The following is a 17,910-nucleotide window of genomic DNA, read 5'->3' on the forward strand; positions in this document are numbered from 1 at the left end:
GCTGCTTTTGTCCCAGCAGGGTCCGAAAATCATGATGGACATCGAAACTGCTGGAGAAAAGTCCAACAAAACACAGACATGGATGGGGGAAAGTTGGCAGCGATTCTGCAGAGCCCTGACCTATGTCACGGGAGATATGAAGGCGTTTGGAGACTGGCTGAAAGGTAAAAACTTATATGATAGACCTATGAGGACCTATGATATTCTGTTGGGTTTGGACCTGCACTGGAGACCTTTGCTTGAATCCCTGCTCATCTATGGATCTTTGGGGGTGATCCTGGGCTAGTCACCCATTTTCTGGCACTTGACCCAAGCAAAAAGCGAGCACGATCCCTATTTTGCTGGGGGCAGGGGGATGTTGGGTATCTAGGAGTTAAATCTCCAAGTGAAGGATTTTGACTGTAGCCTACATGCACAGAAATGCACACATATGGACCTCAAACACCAGCAATATCCATTGTTCCATCCTCTTTCTTGTAACGATCTCTACAGAAAGTAAATGTTGCTAAATGTGTTAGGAGTTGTATTGCCCCTGCAGTAGGCTTCAAACTCTTAACTTAGAGGTGCCAAGATAGTGATAAATCAGACCCAGGTTTACTTACAAGGAGATGCTTTATTGAGTAACTTACAGCACACAGGCATACCCAATGGTTGGATGAGACAGCTTCTCTGAACCCAGAGCCATGGAGTAAAATGGGTCTTATACCATACATGTTAGCAGTGAGGCAGCACGACACTAGCAAGCACCAACTAGCATTCATTCCCAGCATAGGCTCTTTCCCAGCACAGACACCTGCAGCTTGGCATAAACTTAGCCTCACTTCCCAGTCACATCTTGATAGATGCTCCACTCGTTAGTATGGAATGTGCTTGAAGCTGCCCTACGACTCTTATCGCTCTTTGACTCATCCTGGTAAATCAAGAGGCCTGTTAGAGAAAACAGCAGCCTTCTGAACCAAAGTCAGAGAGCATTATGGGGCATCTAAGCCCCTCTAAAACTACTAATAGCTTGGTTCAGGCCGGGGGCCTTGCATATTTGCAACTATTCTGTAATTACAGCAACCAGATCTATTATGAGAATAACATTTTGTGCATCTGATGAAGCAGACTCTAATCCATGGGTGGGCAGAAGGTAGATTGGGATCTATCTGGTAGATCTTCAGGTGATTTACAGTGAATCATCAATATATGCAACCATAAGAGCTAGAGACTTGTGGGTTTTTTGTAAAATAAATAAATAAACAATAAAGCTTAGACTTATAGGAAGCTGAACTAGGTGTCCCATTCAGGGTGCAACATTCTGTGCATTCTTGGGGGAGGGGGATCACAGAATAGAAGCCGCTCCGATGATGGCAGAATGAGGCAGCTATCCGGAAAACTGCAGTCTTAAAAGAGCAAGGTTACAGGAGCAATGATAGTCAAAGATATCCTGGACGATAGCATGGTATGTGAAGTTATCTTTGTGACAAGCCATCAGTGGAGAAATACTACTACTACTACTACTACTACTAAAAATAATAATAATAGTAATAGATCCATTTTCCCTGGATCCCAGGCTGATGAATGTGATAGAAAGGGCTGTGTGTACTCTTTTCTAACAACTTTAAGGGAGCAATCCTATGGCCACTAGACACTATCTAGAAGGCCATAGGATATGCTCTTTTCCAGGAACTGACCTCGGAGCCCACACTCCAAGGTCGGTTCCCGGAAATCTGACCTCCCCCCTCATCCACACTGCCTCGGAGGCAGTATGGAGAAGCCCCATCCTCCGCGCTCGGAAGATGAGTGCAGAGCGACTGAAAAGGGGCATTCTGGGGGGGGGGAATTCTAGGGCGGGGAGAGTGGAGCTGTGTGTACAACACATCCAATGTGTCGTACAGCAGCTTCCTCTCCCAGTTGGCCCCCCTGCTGCTAGACAGCCAAAAACAGCTGTCTAGCAAAAAAATAGCAAGGCAGGAGAGGCGCAGAGGGAACGATCCCCCCTGTGCCTCTCCTGTCTTGCTTACGATAGGCGGTGGCCTCCGAGTTCAGAGGCAGCCGCCTATCTAGTTAGGATTGCGCCCTAAATATTGCTCTCGGGCATTCCAAATTCTCAGTTCTGTGATCTTCATAAATCATGTAAATTGAACAGTTGTGTTTGACTTCACCTAGTTTTCAGAATTTGTTCTGCATTATTTTATTTTATTTACTATTTCTCATTAATTTATCCTGGTTTTGCTTTTGATAAGGAGCTATGATGGGTAAGGAGCTAATCTGGGTACTGAAATGAAAGCCCCTCTCCATATCCCTGGAAAAGGGGATTAGGAGAGGTCCAAAGCAGCACTTGGGGAAAGAGAGTGAAAGCTTTGGCAGTGTCCTTCCTCCTGGAACTGAGAAGCAAGCTCTGAGATTTTATGGGGCCTGCTGGTGGACACCATTTGGAATGCTCAAGTACACTGTTGCTGCACCTGAGATGCTGTCCTCAACAGACCCACAAAGCTCAGGGTCAAACTAATATGTCTCATGGAGCTATTCTGCTCTTTTTCCTTGCGCAAAAGTAAGTGAGGGGGATCCATTCAGGATCATCCTGTGGGGAGCTAGAGAGCCTTAATCCTGGATTTCATCCTGATTGCCTGCAATCTGCATAGCAAAAAAGGCCCATTTGCTCTCATGGAAGCTTTTTTCCCTATTGCAGGCAGAATCTGGAGAGGGCAAAAGGATAAACTACACAGCATACTGGGGTCCCAGTCTGGATCAGATCTTCCACACTTGCATTTGAGTATGGAAAATGAACGGACAGAGCTACATGCTACATATTAGTACTAGCTCCCCTCTACTCAGCACTGGTTAGGCCTCATCTGGAGTATTGTTTCCAGTTCTGGGCACCACACTTTAAGAAGGATGCAGACAAACTGGAGGGGGTTCAGAGGAGGGCAACAAAGATGATCAGAGGACTGGAAACAAAGCACTATGAGGAAAGACTGAAAGCACTGGGCAGGTTTAGCCTTGAGAAGAGAAGACTGAGGGGAGATAGGATAGCGCTCTTCAAGTACTTGAAAGGTTGTCACAGAGAGGAAGGCCAGGATCTCTTCTCATTCATCCCAGAGTGCAGGACACGGAATAATGGGCTCAAGTGACAGTAAGCCAGATTCCGTCTGAACATCAGGAAAAACTTCCTGACTGTAAGAGCAATACGACAATGGAACCAATGACCTAGGGAGGTAGTGGGCTCTCCCACACTGGAGGCATTCAAGATGAAGCTGGACAGCCATCTGTCAGGGATGCTTTGGCTTGGATTCCTGCACTGAGCAGGGGGTTGGACTCGATGGTCTTGTAGGCCCCTTCCAACCCTACTATTCTATGATTCTATTAAAAGTAACATTTTGCTTGGCTCTTATTCCACTGGTCTTATGGAGGAAAGCAGGGTACTGGTGGCCAAGGTGGCCAGGTGTCCTACTTTACAGGAGACATTCCTCTATTTGAGGGTGTCCTCCATTCAATGGGCTGCCCAGTCCAAGTCCAATTTAAAGATAAAGATCCCTAAGAAGGAAGAGTTGGGCCTTGGAGTTGCCCATCAAGAGCACCTGGACAGCAGACTGAGCAAGCACACAGGTCCCCTGGTCACAGTCTTCCTCGTTATGGTGAGATGTATTGTGTTTTGATTTAAATTATAATCATTATTTCTAAATTTCCATGTACACATATAAATTAGCATATGCATATTTTGGGGTGAACCATTTCCTCTTTTGGGGCTGATACATAAGAAGCCACCCTACTGGTGGCACAAGAGGTAAGATACCAGAGATTAATTGCAGGGAACCCCAGTTCAAGAGATGCCCATCAGCCACCACTGGAACCCCCACCAAAAAAATCCTGGATTATCACTGCTAATCCTGGTGATAAGCTTTGGGCTGGCCTTTATTTTACCCTATAAAAATATCACAAGATATGTGTTCCTAGGTTTCCTTCTTTGGTCCAACACCTTCCCTGTCCCAATCCCAGACCAGGTATTTATCTTGCCTGAATTCCAGTGCAAAGTCTAAACTATACACACAGAGGGAAGTGTTGCAATCCCAGCACAAGCTGGCCTGGAGATGCTCACGCCATCTGCCACCTTAGATGTAAGCAACATAAATAAGCCATTTTTTATCTGCAGCATGAACTCTACCAGCGGTTGTTGTGCCGCTCAATCAACTTCCCAATGTTTTTACAAACAATAATAAACGTGTGTCATATTTTACAGCCCCATCGGCGCTTAGGAGCTCTGCCAGATGTTTCTGCAGATACACACGTTGGCAATCATCCCAGCCCATAAACTTTCAAACAAGAGAAACAAAGCCCTGCTGGAATTATCTCAGACAGGACAATGTGCTCCCAAACAAATTCACTTTTCATTATTTTGACATTGCATATTCATTGAAATCATTGGTTATTCGAATATATTTATATGCAAAGATCTGTCCAATATTTGCTAAATGTTTGGGCCCAAATCCAACACAAGAGTTAGTTTCAATGGGCTTAAGCATTGCTAACTCTCTGTTGGATTTAGGCCTTGAGTGATAACACTTAATGAAATGCCATGTGTGAAACAGTAGAGCCAATACACTGCAATGCATTGGTGGTGGTGGTGGTGACGATGCCTTTAAGGATGAACTATCTCTATGTGAGCCTCCGTGCACACTGAGATCATCTTCAGAATCCCTTTTCCAGGTACCCTTGCTGTGTGGTACTGTGGTTGGCATCTGGGAACAGGGCCTTCTTAATAGTAGCGCCCTATTTGTGGAATGCTGTTCCCAGGCACCAACTCTGATATCGTTTTGTATATACCTTTGTATATTTCTGGGCCTTTTAACTGGATTTTTAATCCCCTGATGATGGGGTTGTATGCCACTAGTTGTATCTGCTCTTTTTAAATGAAATCGGTCCATTGTATTATTATATTGTATTCTCTGCTTTTGTAAGCTGCCCTGGTAACATTTTTTGAACAGCGGGTTAGAAACTGTTAAAATAAATAACGAAGCAAATGCTGCTGTTCGGCTTAAAAATAAATAAGTGCTGTACAAAAAAAGTTGAAAAAAAGACAAGCCCTGCCTTACCATCTAAAGGTAAAGGCAAGTCACAGTAGGAAAGTATGGAGAACGAAAAGGAAAGAGAATCCATCAGAAAAAGGCCAGGATTAAGTGTCACACCATGGCCACTTTCATGACTGCCTTCTGCTGAGGTTCAGATACACAGTCCTCTTCATTGGCTGAAGCCTTCAGATCCCCTGGGCTGGAGGCATGTTGGGGCCCTGACAGCACCCTTATTGGTTCAGAAGTGGTTTCAGCTACTCAGGAACCAGTTCTGGGTGAACACTGCGGGAAGCTTGCCTGGAAACCTCAGGAGACCATTCTGGGAGCGGGGGAGCAGATTGGTCCCAGCCTGATCAATGGAAGGTGGCTTTGCTGCCTCACCTCTTCCTCAGAAACAGCCAGGTGGGGTGGCTACTCCTGGGAGTGGAAGACCAAACGGCAGCTGTTCCCCAGCCAATCTCACTGTCTCCCCTCTCCCCTCTGCTACAGCTGGGTGGACCAGTTTATTCACTAAACTAGGGATAGTCCACCTGGAGCCCTCCAGTGGTTATGAACTACGACTCCCACAAGCCCAGCCAGTATGGCCAATAGGCAGGGATTTGGGAGTTGTAGTCCAAAGCATCTGAAGAGCAGCCGGCTGCCTCACCCTGCATCCAGCAAAGCTATAAACTGTTCCCAAATTTTCGATGTGTTTATTTATTCCCTGCCTACCTTGACTTTCCACCACAGAGGTCAAGGCAAGGTTCCTGGGGTCCCTCTGTGGTCTCTGATCAGGCCCACACCTGCTTAGCCTCAATAAGGTGGCCGCATCACGTGCCCCCAGATCATGCCCTCAGCACATTGTGCCTGTGTCTGTGCATGCCTGCGTCTGTGTTTTCAGAAACCATCCCAACTTGCACATCTTTTCTCCAATGGGGATTTCTTTCAGATAAGCCCCTTTTGCTCCAGTTCCCTGACTGGGTCCTGCGAGGTGTATCGCAAGTGATGTTTGTCAGCAATCCACTCAGCGGTCTGATCATGATTGCCGGATTCCTGGTCCAGAGCCCTTGGCTGACCCTCACGTGTTGCATTGGTGCCATTGTCTCGACCGTAACAGCACTTATCCTAAGCCAGGAGACGTAAGTTTGCCCTTCAGTTGTCCTTTAATTGTTCCAGCCCTCCTCCTCCTTTTTGTTCCCCATGCTTAAATGAAAGTAGCAAAGGGGCATATTGCCTGCTCCTGTTTTTATTGATTGACATATGTATTCATTTTGCAAAACCAGGTTCAGATAAGTGGTCTGCAGCCCTAAAAGCCACTCATTTTCTAAGTTCAAATAGCAAGGGCATTTGTCGGCCCAGAAAGCCTATTTGCATTATTTTTTTAGGTCTTCAGCAGCCCAAGCATAAATGCCTCCACAAAGAGGGAACTTTTCTGTGAAAAGAGATCAAGGCCTCACAGAAGCAAGGTGGAAAACCAAAGTCCATTTTTCAATAGGATTGTGCCTTTCTCGATCAGTTCGCATGGGATTTGATTCAAATCTCATTCAAGATAATCTACTAATGGAAGATGGGATTCACTCTGAACTGGCCTACCATGTAAGGGAGAGCTCATGAGACATCCTAAGAGCACAGAATAGTACTTACTGGGCTACCAGTCATACAGCCATCAAGTTGGAGATGGGCTTTGTAGATAGTATAGTTGAACCCCCTGTTTCATGCAGGAAATCGAGAACTAGAGCATCCCGCAACAGATGGCTGTCCAGTCTCAGCTTGAAGACTTCCACCAAGGAGGAGTCCATCCCTGCCCCAGCTGCAAGTAATTGGTTCCATCGACGAACTGCTCTTACCTTTAGAGGTTTCTCCTAATATTCAACCAAAACCTGCTCTCCTGTTAACTTCATCTCTTTAGACTTAGTCCTGTCTTCTCGAACAGCAAGAGAACAAGTTTTTTCCCCTCGTCTATGTGATAGAGTGAACCCATCTTCCATTAGTAGTTTATCTTGTATTACTTTTGAGTCAAATCCCATAAGAACGGATACAATCCGTATCAGAAAAGGCACAATTGGACTTTGGTTATCCACCTTCAGGTGTTTGAAATTCCAGGCTCAGTGGATAGCCCAACTGGAGTGAGATTTACATGTCTCCCAAGTTTAGCTTATGTCACCTGCCTGTGATAAGAAGCTCTCCCACAAGGTTTACAGGTAAGCAAGTGAGATCCTGAACATTCAGCGAGAGCGGCCATTCTCCATTGTCACATCCTGGGGCAGAGTGAAGATATTCTGCAATTGTCGATACTGTTTCTCAGACACACAACTTCAGTATTTATTTATTATTTATTTAATACATTAATATCCTGCTTTTCTTCCATCATGGAACTCAGGGTGGCATGCACAGGGTCTCCAGGCAGTCACCCATCCAGGCACAGACCAGACCCAGACCTGCTTAGCTTCAGCAAGAGGGCTGTAGAATTGTGTCTTCAGACCATGTTCTGGGAACAGAAAAGGGGACCGTAGTATGCATCTTTGACCTGATTTCCTTCTCGCACAGGTCAGCCATCGCAGCAGGACTGCACGGCTACAATGGGGTCCTGGTTGGGATGCTCATGGCTGTGTTCTCAGACAAGGGTGACTACTATTGGTGGCTTTTGCTTCCTGTCATTCTCATGTCCATGACGTGGTGAGTCTAGTAGCAGTGCATCTTTGGGGTCATCCTCCCCTTTGCCCCATCTCTCCTGGGTTCCCTTTACACAGGCCTTGTTCAGTTGTTCACCATCATGGCTTCCCCCACCGTGTGGGGAGGGAGAATGGGGATGCGCTTATAGGCTCCACCCATCCCTGACAGCAATCCAAGCAGTGGGAAACCTGCACAACTCTTGTAGGCTCCCCAAGCAATCTAGAACCCTGAGCACACAGGGTTCTAAACCATACAGGGAGCTTCCACATGTATAGAGTTGTCTTCCCGCTCCCTAAGTTCACCCCTGATGCATGGAGGGTTGTGGGGCTGAGCCACTGGGAAATATAGTTCCAAGAAAGACCTAGGGATGTCTGCCAGAGAATGTTCAGCACCAAAGTAAGATTCCCAGGATTATTTCGGGGAACCCAAGGCAGTTAAACTGTGATCAGACTGAAACACAGACAAATTCATGGACGATCAGGCTAGCAATGGCTTCTAGTCAAGACAGCTATATATTCCCTCCAGTATCAGGGACAATATGCCTCTCAGTGTCAGTTCTTGGGGAAGATGAGCAGTGGGGTGCTATTATGCTCATCTGGTTGGCCATTGTGGGAACCAAATGCTGGACGAGATAGAGCTTTGGACTGATCCAGCAGGGCTCTTCTTATGTTCTTAAATCTCATAATGATTCTGTCATCTTGCTTCCTATCATGGTAACAGCCTCCTCCTTTTCTCTGTCTAGCCAAATTGGAGCAGAATCAGACTACAGAGGCTCCCCGCACCCTCCACATGGTGACTTCATTTTGTCACCATGGATGGAAGACAGAGAGTAGTAGCTGAGCACTCGGGTCCCAATTTAGCACATCCGTTCTTCCAAGAGATGATCGGAACATAGGAAACTTCTTTATACCAAATCAGACCCTTGCCTTGGTCCATCTAGCTCAGTATTGTTGACACTGACTGGCAGCAGTGGCTCTCCAGGGTTTTAGGGAGGATTCTTACTTAGCCTGGAGATGCTGGGGATTGAATGTAGGACCTTCTGCATGCAAAGCAGGTGCTCTCCCTCTAAGCTATGGCTCAAGACATCTGTTAGGAACATGGGAAGCTGCCTTCTACCGAGTCAGCCCCTTGGCCCATCTAGCCCAGTATTGTCAACACTGACTGGCAGCAATGGCTCTCCAGGTTTTTAGGCAGGATTTCTTTCTCCCCCTACCTGGAGATTCCGGGGATTGAATCTGGAACTTCCTGCATGCAAAGCAGGTGCCCTACCACTGAGCTACGGCCCCTCCCCCAAGATTATTACCGTGTCGCTTCTACTTAAAAGAAATTACTGAAAGCAGCTTATGAAAATTAAGAACAATCACATCAAAAATAAAACATGCAGAAAGCAATAATTAAAACAAACAGTAAAACAGTAAAATACAGCTAAAATGTCAGCTGAAAGGTTTGCATGTTAAATCAAAATAATGCATATAAAAATATTTTAAGGGATGCTTAAAAAAAAACAGAAGGGGTGTGGTAGATCTCCATGATGGTTTTGGTGCCACTACCGAAAAGGTGCTGTCTCACAAACTTGACTGTCCGGTGCCACACAAGAAAAACGAGAGAACAGGGTTTCTTGAGGCCAGTTTTAAGCAGCAGACAGGCTTCTTTGGGAGTAAACAGTCCCTGAGGCAACCTGGTCCCAAGCCCTTTAGGGCTTTGAAGGATATGACCAGGACTTTATACTGAACCTGGAAACAAATAGGCAGCCAATGAAGCCAACTCGATGAGCTTCAAGGCTGAGTGGGGATTTGAACCTAGGTCTCCCCAGTCCTAGCCAGACACTCTAACCCAGCCACCTTCAACTGGTTGCCCTTCAATGGGCCATACTGGCTGGGAATGATGGGAGTTGCAGTCCAACACATCTGGAGATCAACAGGTTGGGGAATACTGCTCTAACCACTACACCACACATGCCTACTCAGCTAAGCATTTTGTTTGTTTGTTTGTTCCCTTAAGATGATTTTCATTGACATAGTTCTACAAACTGGTTCATTTGTTTTCCATTCATTTTAGATCCAATTTCCTCGACAACGCACCTATAAAATGCACGTTGAACCAAAATAGGTTTACAGCATGAGCATTTTGCTCCGGGTTGCAATTACACATTGCTTCACTGTGATAAATGCGAGGTGTAACCAGCTATGCTGAAAATAAAACATGTCACACACACAGCTTTGAACCAGAACTATGAAGCTTCTCCATTTTGCCCCCTTTGGAAAAAGCAACAACGAATCACGTGGGCTTTTGCTCTCGATTTCTCCTGCCTTTTTGTAATAAACAAACAATATGATCATTACGCACCAAAAGGTCTTCTGATTTGGACTTTTTCCCATGCTTAAGGGATTGTGTACACATTGGCTGTGATCCAAAGCTCCTCAAGTTTTCTACATATGGGAGCAATTCTGTGCACACAGAGGGCCGTCCCGTTGTCCTTTGGGTTAGAAAATGCTGTCTGTGTGCAAGAAGATGTTTGGTGGGTTAAGCTGCCAACTGACCAGGGTGGAAAAAGCAGACTGGCTTGCTCCTGTGCATGTGACAGCAGCTTGAATGGCCAAAATAATCAGCAGGTGAAACTTGTCATGGCATGGAGAGAAGCACCATAGGGTGGTCGTGTGTCCTACTTTACAGGGGACAGCCCTCTATGGAAAAGTGCCCTCTGTTTGACGGGATGTCCTGTCCAGGCCCAGTTCAAAGATAAAGGACCATAAGAAGGGAGAGCAAGGGATTAATAAGAGGGGCCATAGCTCAGTGGTTCAATCCCCAGCATATCCAGGTAGGGCAGGAAAAACTCCTGCCTGAAACCCCCTGGACTGCTTCCAGTCAGTGTTGAAATACTGGGCTAATTGGAACCATGGTCTGACTCAAGCAGCTTCCTATGTTCCTTGTTAGTATACCTGGACAGCAGGCGGGTCACCTGGTTATCATCTTCCCCACTATGGTGAGATGTATTGTATTTCTACTGAAATGCTAGCCATTCTTTCTGCATTTGTGGCTATACAAAGTATATGCAAATCGTCTGTTTGTTTGTGTATGTGTGTGTTGGTGATGCAGTTCCACTTTTTGGGCAATGTGTAAGCGGCTACACTAAAGCACAAACGACTGCTGATGTCAGCAGACCAAGCTACATCTAGAGGCGCACGAACATGGGCCAGTTTTTTATCCACTTTATTTTTAAAGATTGCCCTGTCTACATGGCGCTTTGGAAACAGGGGAAGAAGACAGAGGAAACGATTGATGAAATAGGGATCAGGTGTCAGGAAACAATCACGCTAACACTGAACTATTTTTCAGAATGTCAGTCCTTATGCAACTAAAATGGCACTATCCATGCACAAAAAGGAGATATCGGCATGCTTGGGGAACCCTGAGGTTTGCAGAAGTGCATCCTCAAAAAAACAAAGGGGCACAGATACACACCCCAAAAACCCAGCCCAATGAGGACTAAACATGCTCAGTAACTATAGAATATTTAGTGTCAAATGGAAAAGGACAGGGGGGTAGTTGTGGAATGGAGTATTGGTTGGGTGAAACCCGCAGCAGTAACACTCCACACTGCAAAATTTTGTTGCATGCTCCATTTCTCTTTTCTTGTCTCCATCCCTGAGCAGGGAACAGCTGAACTCAAACAGATGTCACCATGGATCTGTGCAGAAACCTAAGCAATGGAACAAGGTCTCTTAGTCAATGCAGAATGAACTTCCCAGGAGAATTTTTTTAAAGGAGATTGGAGGGATCCCTGTCAGGGATCAAGGAATTTCCAAGGCCATCATCCCCAATATTTTACTACTTTTGCTACTTTTTAATCATTTTAGATTTTTACTGTAAACCACCCAGAGAACTTTAAATATATTGGTCATCATCCCCTTTGGTTTCATGGTGAATACTATTGCTTTAAACTAACCAATGGAAGAGGCTTCACTAGATCCACTAAAGCAGGGAGGGAGAACATTTGCCCCCTCTAGATATTGTTGGACTACCACTCCCATCAGTCCTAGCCAGCATAGCCAATGGTGAGGGATGATGGGACTTGCAGTCCAACATCTTGAGGGGCCCACGTTCCTCATCCCTGACTTAAAGAGCATATCTACATGACACACTGATATCAGATTTATAACAATTTAGGTGTCTTGGCTCCCCTTAGGGCATCAACAGGGGGACTGATGCACTACAACTGCAGTGTAGAGAATTGACAAAATTCTGTTAAGAGATCCCTAGTCTTCTTCTCATGGAACTACAGTTCTCAGGATTCCCCAGGATAGGGAATAACTATTATGCCAGTTTAAGTCTGTAGTGCAGATATGTTTCCACTCCTTGCTGAGCAATGTTTGTTCTTCTTTTCCAGCCCTATTCTCACAAGTGCTTTAGGCTCACTCTTCAGCAAATGGGACCTGCCAGTTTTCACGTTGCCCTTCAACTTGGCTCTGAGTCTGTTCATAGCTGCTACCGGCCACTACAATCCTTTCTTCCCCACGACGCTTATTCGACCCATCACCTCGGAGCCCAACATCACTTGGCCAGAGGTCCAGGTGACTTTGGTAAGATGATTTCAAACCATGGGCCTTTCTACTGTGGGGGCAGGTGGGATATATTCATTTGGTTCACATTTTAAGGAGAATGTACTGAATTTTGCCCTTTCAAACCAATATGTGAACCAAAACTCAGTTATCCTTCAAAATTCACACTTCCCAGAATTTTGCAATGGAGCTTTCCAGTCAAAAACGTATACGAAATGTGTATATTAGTGACAATAACATTCAAAAATGCATTATATTAGGAAAATTGCTACTTCCTCACAAAGTTGACCTTGGGGCTAATGTCCTGGACCCTTACCCATCTGCCCTCCCAAATGCCCCCAGACAGGGGCAGTTGATGGTGGCACTGACAAATAAGCCTGGCCTCAGCACCTGGGCTGGCATGGGCAGGCCCAGGCACCCCACTACTGATGTTGCTCACTACAATATATTTTATGTATTCTTATTTTTAAAAAACATTTTTAGTCAGGGGGCAGCTGACTGGGCAGGTGCATAGTTACAGGTGCTCATTTTCACACAAAACTGTATTATCATTTTCTACAACAAAATGGTGCTAATTCCCAAGTCAATGTAATTAGTATCAGGGCAACAGAAGCAAACTCCGTTTTATTCGTGTCGTCGTGATGGTGCTATGATTTAAGTGAGTTTAAATTGCGAAACTGCACATGCTCAGAGTATTTCTTTTTTTATCCAGGGTTGGCAAACTGGTTTTCGTTTTGTTTTTTGCTCCATCGTATCAGGAATGTAGAAGCAGTTATAAAGGATGGAACTGGGGAGTGCGACTGCACTTGTGTGCTTCGCAGTAATGCCCAGGGCCATCTAAAGAGGGACCACTGTAAAACCATTAATTCCAGGGTCTAAAATTAGAACAGAAGAAGTGCTGTGCTGGATCAGACCAAGTGTTCATCTAGTCCAGCATTCTGTTCACTCGGTGGCTGACCAGCTGCCCATGGGAAATCCACAAGCAGGACATGAGTGTAACAGCACTCTCCTGCCCATGTTCACTGCCTCTGGTACTGGAGGTAGCACATAGCCATCAAGTCTAGTAGCCATTGATAGCCTTCTCCTCCAGGAATATGTCCAATCCCCTTTTAAAGCCATCCAAATTGGTGGCCATCACATACATCTTGTGGTAGCAAATGTCATAGTTTAACTATGCACAGTGTGAAGAAGTATTTCCTTTTATCTGTCCCGAATCTTCCACCACTCAGCTTCATGGGATGATGCTGGGTTCTAGTATCATGGGGGGCAGGGAAATGTCTCCCTATCCACTTCCTCCACACCATGCATAACTTTGTACACCTCTATCGTGTCTCCCCCTCGCTCACCTTTTCTCACAGCTAAACAGTCCCAGACATTGTAACCTTTCCTCATCGGGGAGTTGCTCCAGCCCCGTGATGATTTTAATTGCCCTTTTCCGCACTTTTTCCAACTCTACAATATCCTTTTTTAGGTGTGGTGACCAGAACTGTATACAGTATTCCAAGTGTGGTCGCACCATAGATTTGTAAAAGAGCAGTATGATATTGGCAGTTTTATTTTCAATTCCTCCCCTAATAATGCGTAACATGGAATTTGCCTTTTTCACAGCAGCCGCACACTGGTTTGACATTTTCATTCAGCTGTCCACTACAAACCCAAGATCTCTTTCTTGGTCAGTCACTGACTTTCTTGGTCAGTTTATATTTCTTGGTTTATATGCGAAGTTGGGATTTTCCCCCCAATGTGCATCACTTTACACTTGCTTCCATTGAACCCCATTTCCTTGGCAATTTTCCACTTAAATATAAAATCTAATAGACTGTGGTCACTGTTCACAATTGGTTCAGCAACACTCACATCTTGCAACTGGTCCTGGGCAGCAGCACTTAGGATTAAATTCAGGGTTGCCTCCCCTCTGGTCGGTTCCATGACTTTTCTAGGGCACAGTCATTGAGGGCATTGAGAAATTCAACCACTTTGTCGTGACTGGAGCATGCATTTACCCAGTCAATGTGGGGATAATTGAAGTCACCCATTGTTACAACACTTCCTCGTTTGGAGGCCTCCCTGACTTCATTTCCCATCTCAAGGTCACCCTGAATGTTCTGGTTTAGTACTAGCATGTTCCTAGTACTAACTTCCCCTTCATGGATCACTGCCTTGTTGTGGCGAAGGGGCTTGCATAACTCAGTGAAGCCATAAGCTATGCCGTGCAGGGCCACCCAAGACGGACAGGTCATGGCAGAGAGTTCTGACAAAATGTGGTCCACTGGAGAAGGAAATGGCAACCCACTCCAGTATTCTTGCCAAGAAAACCCCATGGAACGTATCACAAGGCTAAAAGATATGACGCCGGAAGATGAGCCCCTCAGGTCGGAAGGTGTCCAATATGCTACTGGGGAAGAGCAGAGGGTATTTCCAAGTAGCGCCAGAAAGAGTGAAGCGGCTGGGCCAAAGCCGAAAGGACACTCAGCTGTGGATGTGTCTGGTGGTGAAAAGAAAATCCAATGCTGTAAAGAACAATATTGTTTAGGAACCTGGAATGTCAGATCAATGAATCAAGGTAAGCTGGAGGTGGTCAAACAGGAGATGGCAAGATTGAACATCGACATCTTGGGAATCAGCGAACTAAAATGGACAGGCATGGGCGAATTTAATTCAGGTGACCATCATATCTACTATTGTGGGCAAGAATCCCTTAGAAGAAATGGAGTAGCACTCATAGTCAACAAAAGGGTGGGAAAAGCAGTACTGGGGTACAATCTTAAAAATGATAGAATGATCTCAGTACGAATCCAAGGCAAACCATTCAACATCACAGTAATTCAAGTCTATGCCCCAACCACTGATGCCGAAGAAGCTGAGGTTGATCGGTTCTATGAAGACCTACAACACCTTCTAGAACTAACACCAAAAAAAGATGTCCTCTTCATCATAGGGGATTGGAATGCTAAAATCGGAAGTCAAGAAATCACCGGGATAACAGGCAGGCATGGCCTTGGTGTACAAAATGAAGCAGGACAAAAGCTAATAGAGTTTTGCCAAGAGAACATGCTGATCATAGCAAATACTCTTTTCCAACAGCACAAGAGGCGACTCTACACATGGACGTCACCAGATGGTCAATATCGAAATCAGATTGATTATGTCCTTTGCAGCCAAAGATGGAGAAGCTCCATACAGTCAGTCAAAACAAGACCTGGAGCTGACTGTGGCTCAGATCATGAGCTGCTTCTTGCCAAATTTCGGCTTAAATTGAAGAACGTCGGGAAAACCACTAAACCGTTCAGGTATGACCTAAATCATATCCCTGATGAATATACAGTGGAGGTGAGGAATAGATTTCAGGGATTAGACCTGATAGACAGAGTGCCTGAGGAACTATGGACGGAGGTCCGTAACATTGTTCAGGGGGCAGCAACGAAATCCATCCCAAAGAAAAAGAAATGCAAGAAAGCCAAGTGGCTGTCTGATGAGGCTTTACAAGTAGCTCACGAAAGAAGGGAAGCGAAAAGCAAGGGAGAAAGGGGAAGATATACCCAACTGAATGCAGAGTTCCAGAGAATAGCAAGGAGAGACAAGAAGGCCTTCTTAAATGAACAATGCAAAGAAATCGAGGAAAACAACAGAATGGGAAAGACTAGAGATCTCTTCAAGAAAATTGGAGATCTCAAGGGAACGTTTTGTGCAAAGACGGGCATGATAAAGGACAAAGAAGGCAGGGACCTCACAGAAGCAGATGAGATTAAGAAGAGGTGGCAAGAATACACAGAAGAACTGTACAGGAAAGATCTGAATGTCCCTGATAGCCATGATAGTGCGGTCACTGAACTTGAGCCGGACATCCTCGAGAGTGAAGTCAAGTGGGCCTTAGGAAGCATTAGTAACAACAAAGCTAGCGGAGATGACAGTATTCCAGCCGAGCTATTTAAAATCCTAAAAGATGATGCTGTTAAAGTGCTGCATTCAATATGCCAACAAATCTGGAACACTCAACAGTGGCCACAAGACTGGAAAAGGTCAGTTTACATTCCAATTCCAAAGAAGGGCAACGCCAAAGAGTGTTCAAACTACCGCACCATTGCGCTCATTTCACATGCCAGCAAGGTGATGCTCAAAATCCTACAAGCTAGGCTTCAGCAGTATGCGAACCGAGAACTACCGGAAGTCCAAGCTGGGTTTAGAAGAGGCAGAGGAACTAGAGATCAAATCGCCAACATTCGCTGCATCATGGAGAAAGCAAGAGAATTCCAGAAAAACGTCTATTTCTGCTTCATTGACTACGCTAAAGCCTTTGATTGTGTGGATCACAACAAACTGTGGCAAATTCTTAAAATGATGGGAGTACCAGACCACCTTACCTGTCTCCTGAGAAACCTGTACGAGGGTCAAGAAGCAACAGTAAGAACCAGACATGGAACAACCGATTGGTTCAAAATTGGGAAAGGAGTACGACAAGGCTGCATATTGTCACCCTGCTTATTTAACTTATATGCAGAGTACATCATGAGAAATGCCGGGTTGGATGAATCAGAGGTCGGAATTAAGATTGCTGGGAGAATTATCAACAACCTCCAATATGCAGACAATACCACCCTAATGGCAGAAAGCGAAGAGGATCTCAAGAGCCTCTTGTTGAGGGTGAAAGAGGAGAGTGCAAAAGCTGGTTTGAAACTCAACATTAAAAAAACGAAGATCATGGCATCTGGCCCCATCACTTGCTGGCATATAGAAGGGGAAGAAATGGAAGCAGTGACAGATTTTATTTTCTTGGGCTCCAAGATCACCGCAGACGGTGACTGTAGCCATGAAATTAAAAGACGCTTGCTCCTTGGGAGGAAAGCTATGGCCAACCTAGACAGCATAGTAAGAAGCAGAGACATCACCTTGCCGACAAAGGTCCGTCTAATCAAAGCTATGGTTTTCCCAGTAGTAATGTATGGCTGTGAGAGCTGGACTATAAGGAAGGCTGAGCACCGAAGAATTGATGCTTTCGAACTGTGGTGCTGGAGAAGACTCTTACGAGTCCCCTGGACTGCAAGGAGGTCAAATCAGTCCATCCTAAAGGAAATCAACCCTGAGTGCTCATTGGAAGGACAGATACTGAAGCTGAAGCTCCAATATTTTGGCCACCTAATGCGAAGAGAAAACTCCCTGGAAAAGATCCTGATGCTGGGAAAGACTGAAGGCAAAAGGAGAAGGGGACGGCAGAGGATGAGATGGCTAGATAGCATCACGGATGCAATGAATATGAACTTGAGCACGCTCCGGGAGAGAGCGCAGGACAGGAAGGCCTGGCGTGCTATGGTCCATGGGGTCACGAAGAGTCGGACACGACTGAACGACTGAACAACAACAACAAGTACTAAATTAATTAGTTTTGGAGACTTTGTCACACACAGCACTTCTGTGGAGGAGTCTGTCTCTTTTAGGCTTTCTAGCCTGCTTGACACGATGCCCTCTTTGACATACAGAGCAATACCTCTTCCAGTACACCCCACCCTGTCCTTCCTATTGCGTTTATATCCAGAGATGACCATATCCCACTAGTTGTCCCCATTCTGTCAGGTTTCCATTATGCCCACCAGAGCTAAGCTTTCCTTTAAAACCATGCAGTTCAAGTCTCCATCTTGGCTCAGAGGCTTCTA

At 45.4% G+C, this 17,910-nt stretch overlaps 1 protein-coding gene across 2 annotated transcripts in view; it reads left to right on the top strand.

Moving 5' to 3' along the window:
• Positions 1-17,910, top strand: part of SLC14A1 (solute carrier family 14 member 1 (Kidd blood group)) — a 48,065-nt gene that overhangs the window by 16,618 nt on the left and 13,537 nt on the right. For both annotated transcript variants that reach the window (XM_084832011.1, XM_084832012.1), the window contains exons 2-5: positions 20-164; positions 5,980-6,169; positions 7,578-7,706; positions 12,091-12,283. In XM_084832011.1, coding sequence (XP_084688137.1) covers positions 20-164; positions 5,980-6,169; positions 7,578-7,706; positions 12,091-12,283 — 657 coding nt within the window. The remainder of the gene's footprint in view (positions 1-19; positions 165-5,979; positions 6,170-7,577; positions 7,707-12,090; positions 12,284-17,910) is intronic.

The sequence above is a fragment of the Heloderma suspectum genome, chromosome 2 (assembly GCF_057233095.1).
Source record: "Heloderma suspectum isolate Gila_16-S chromosome 2, 16-S_ref, whole genome shotgun sequence".
In the NCBI taxonomy this organism is placed as follows: Eukaryota; Metazoa; Chordata; class Lepidosauria; order Squamata; family Helodermatidae; genus Heloderma; species Heloderma suspectum.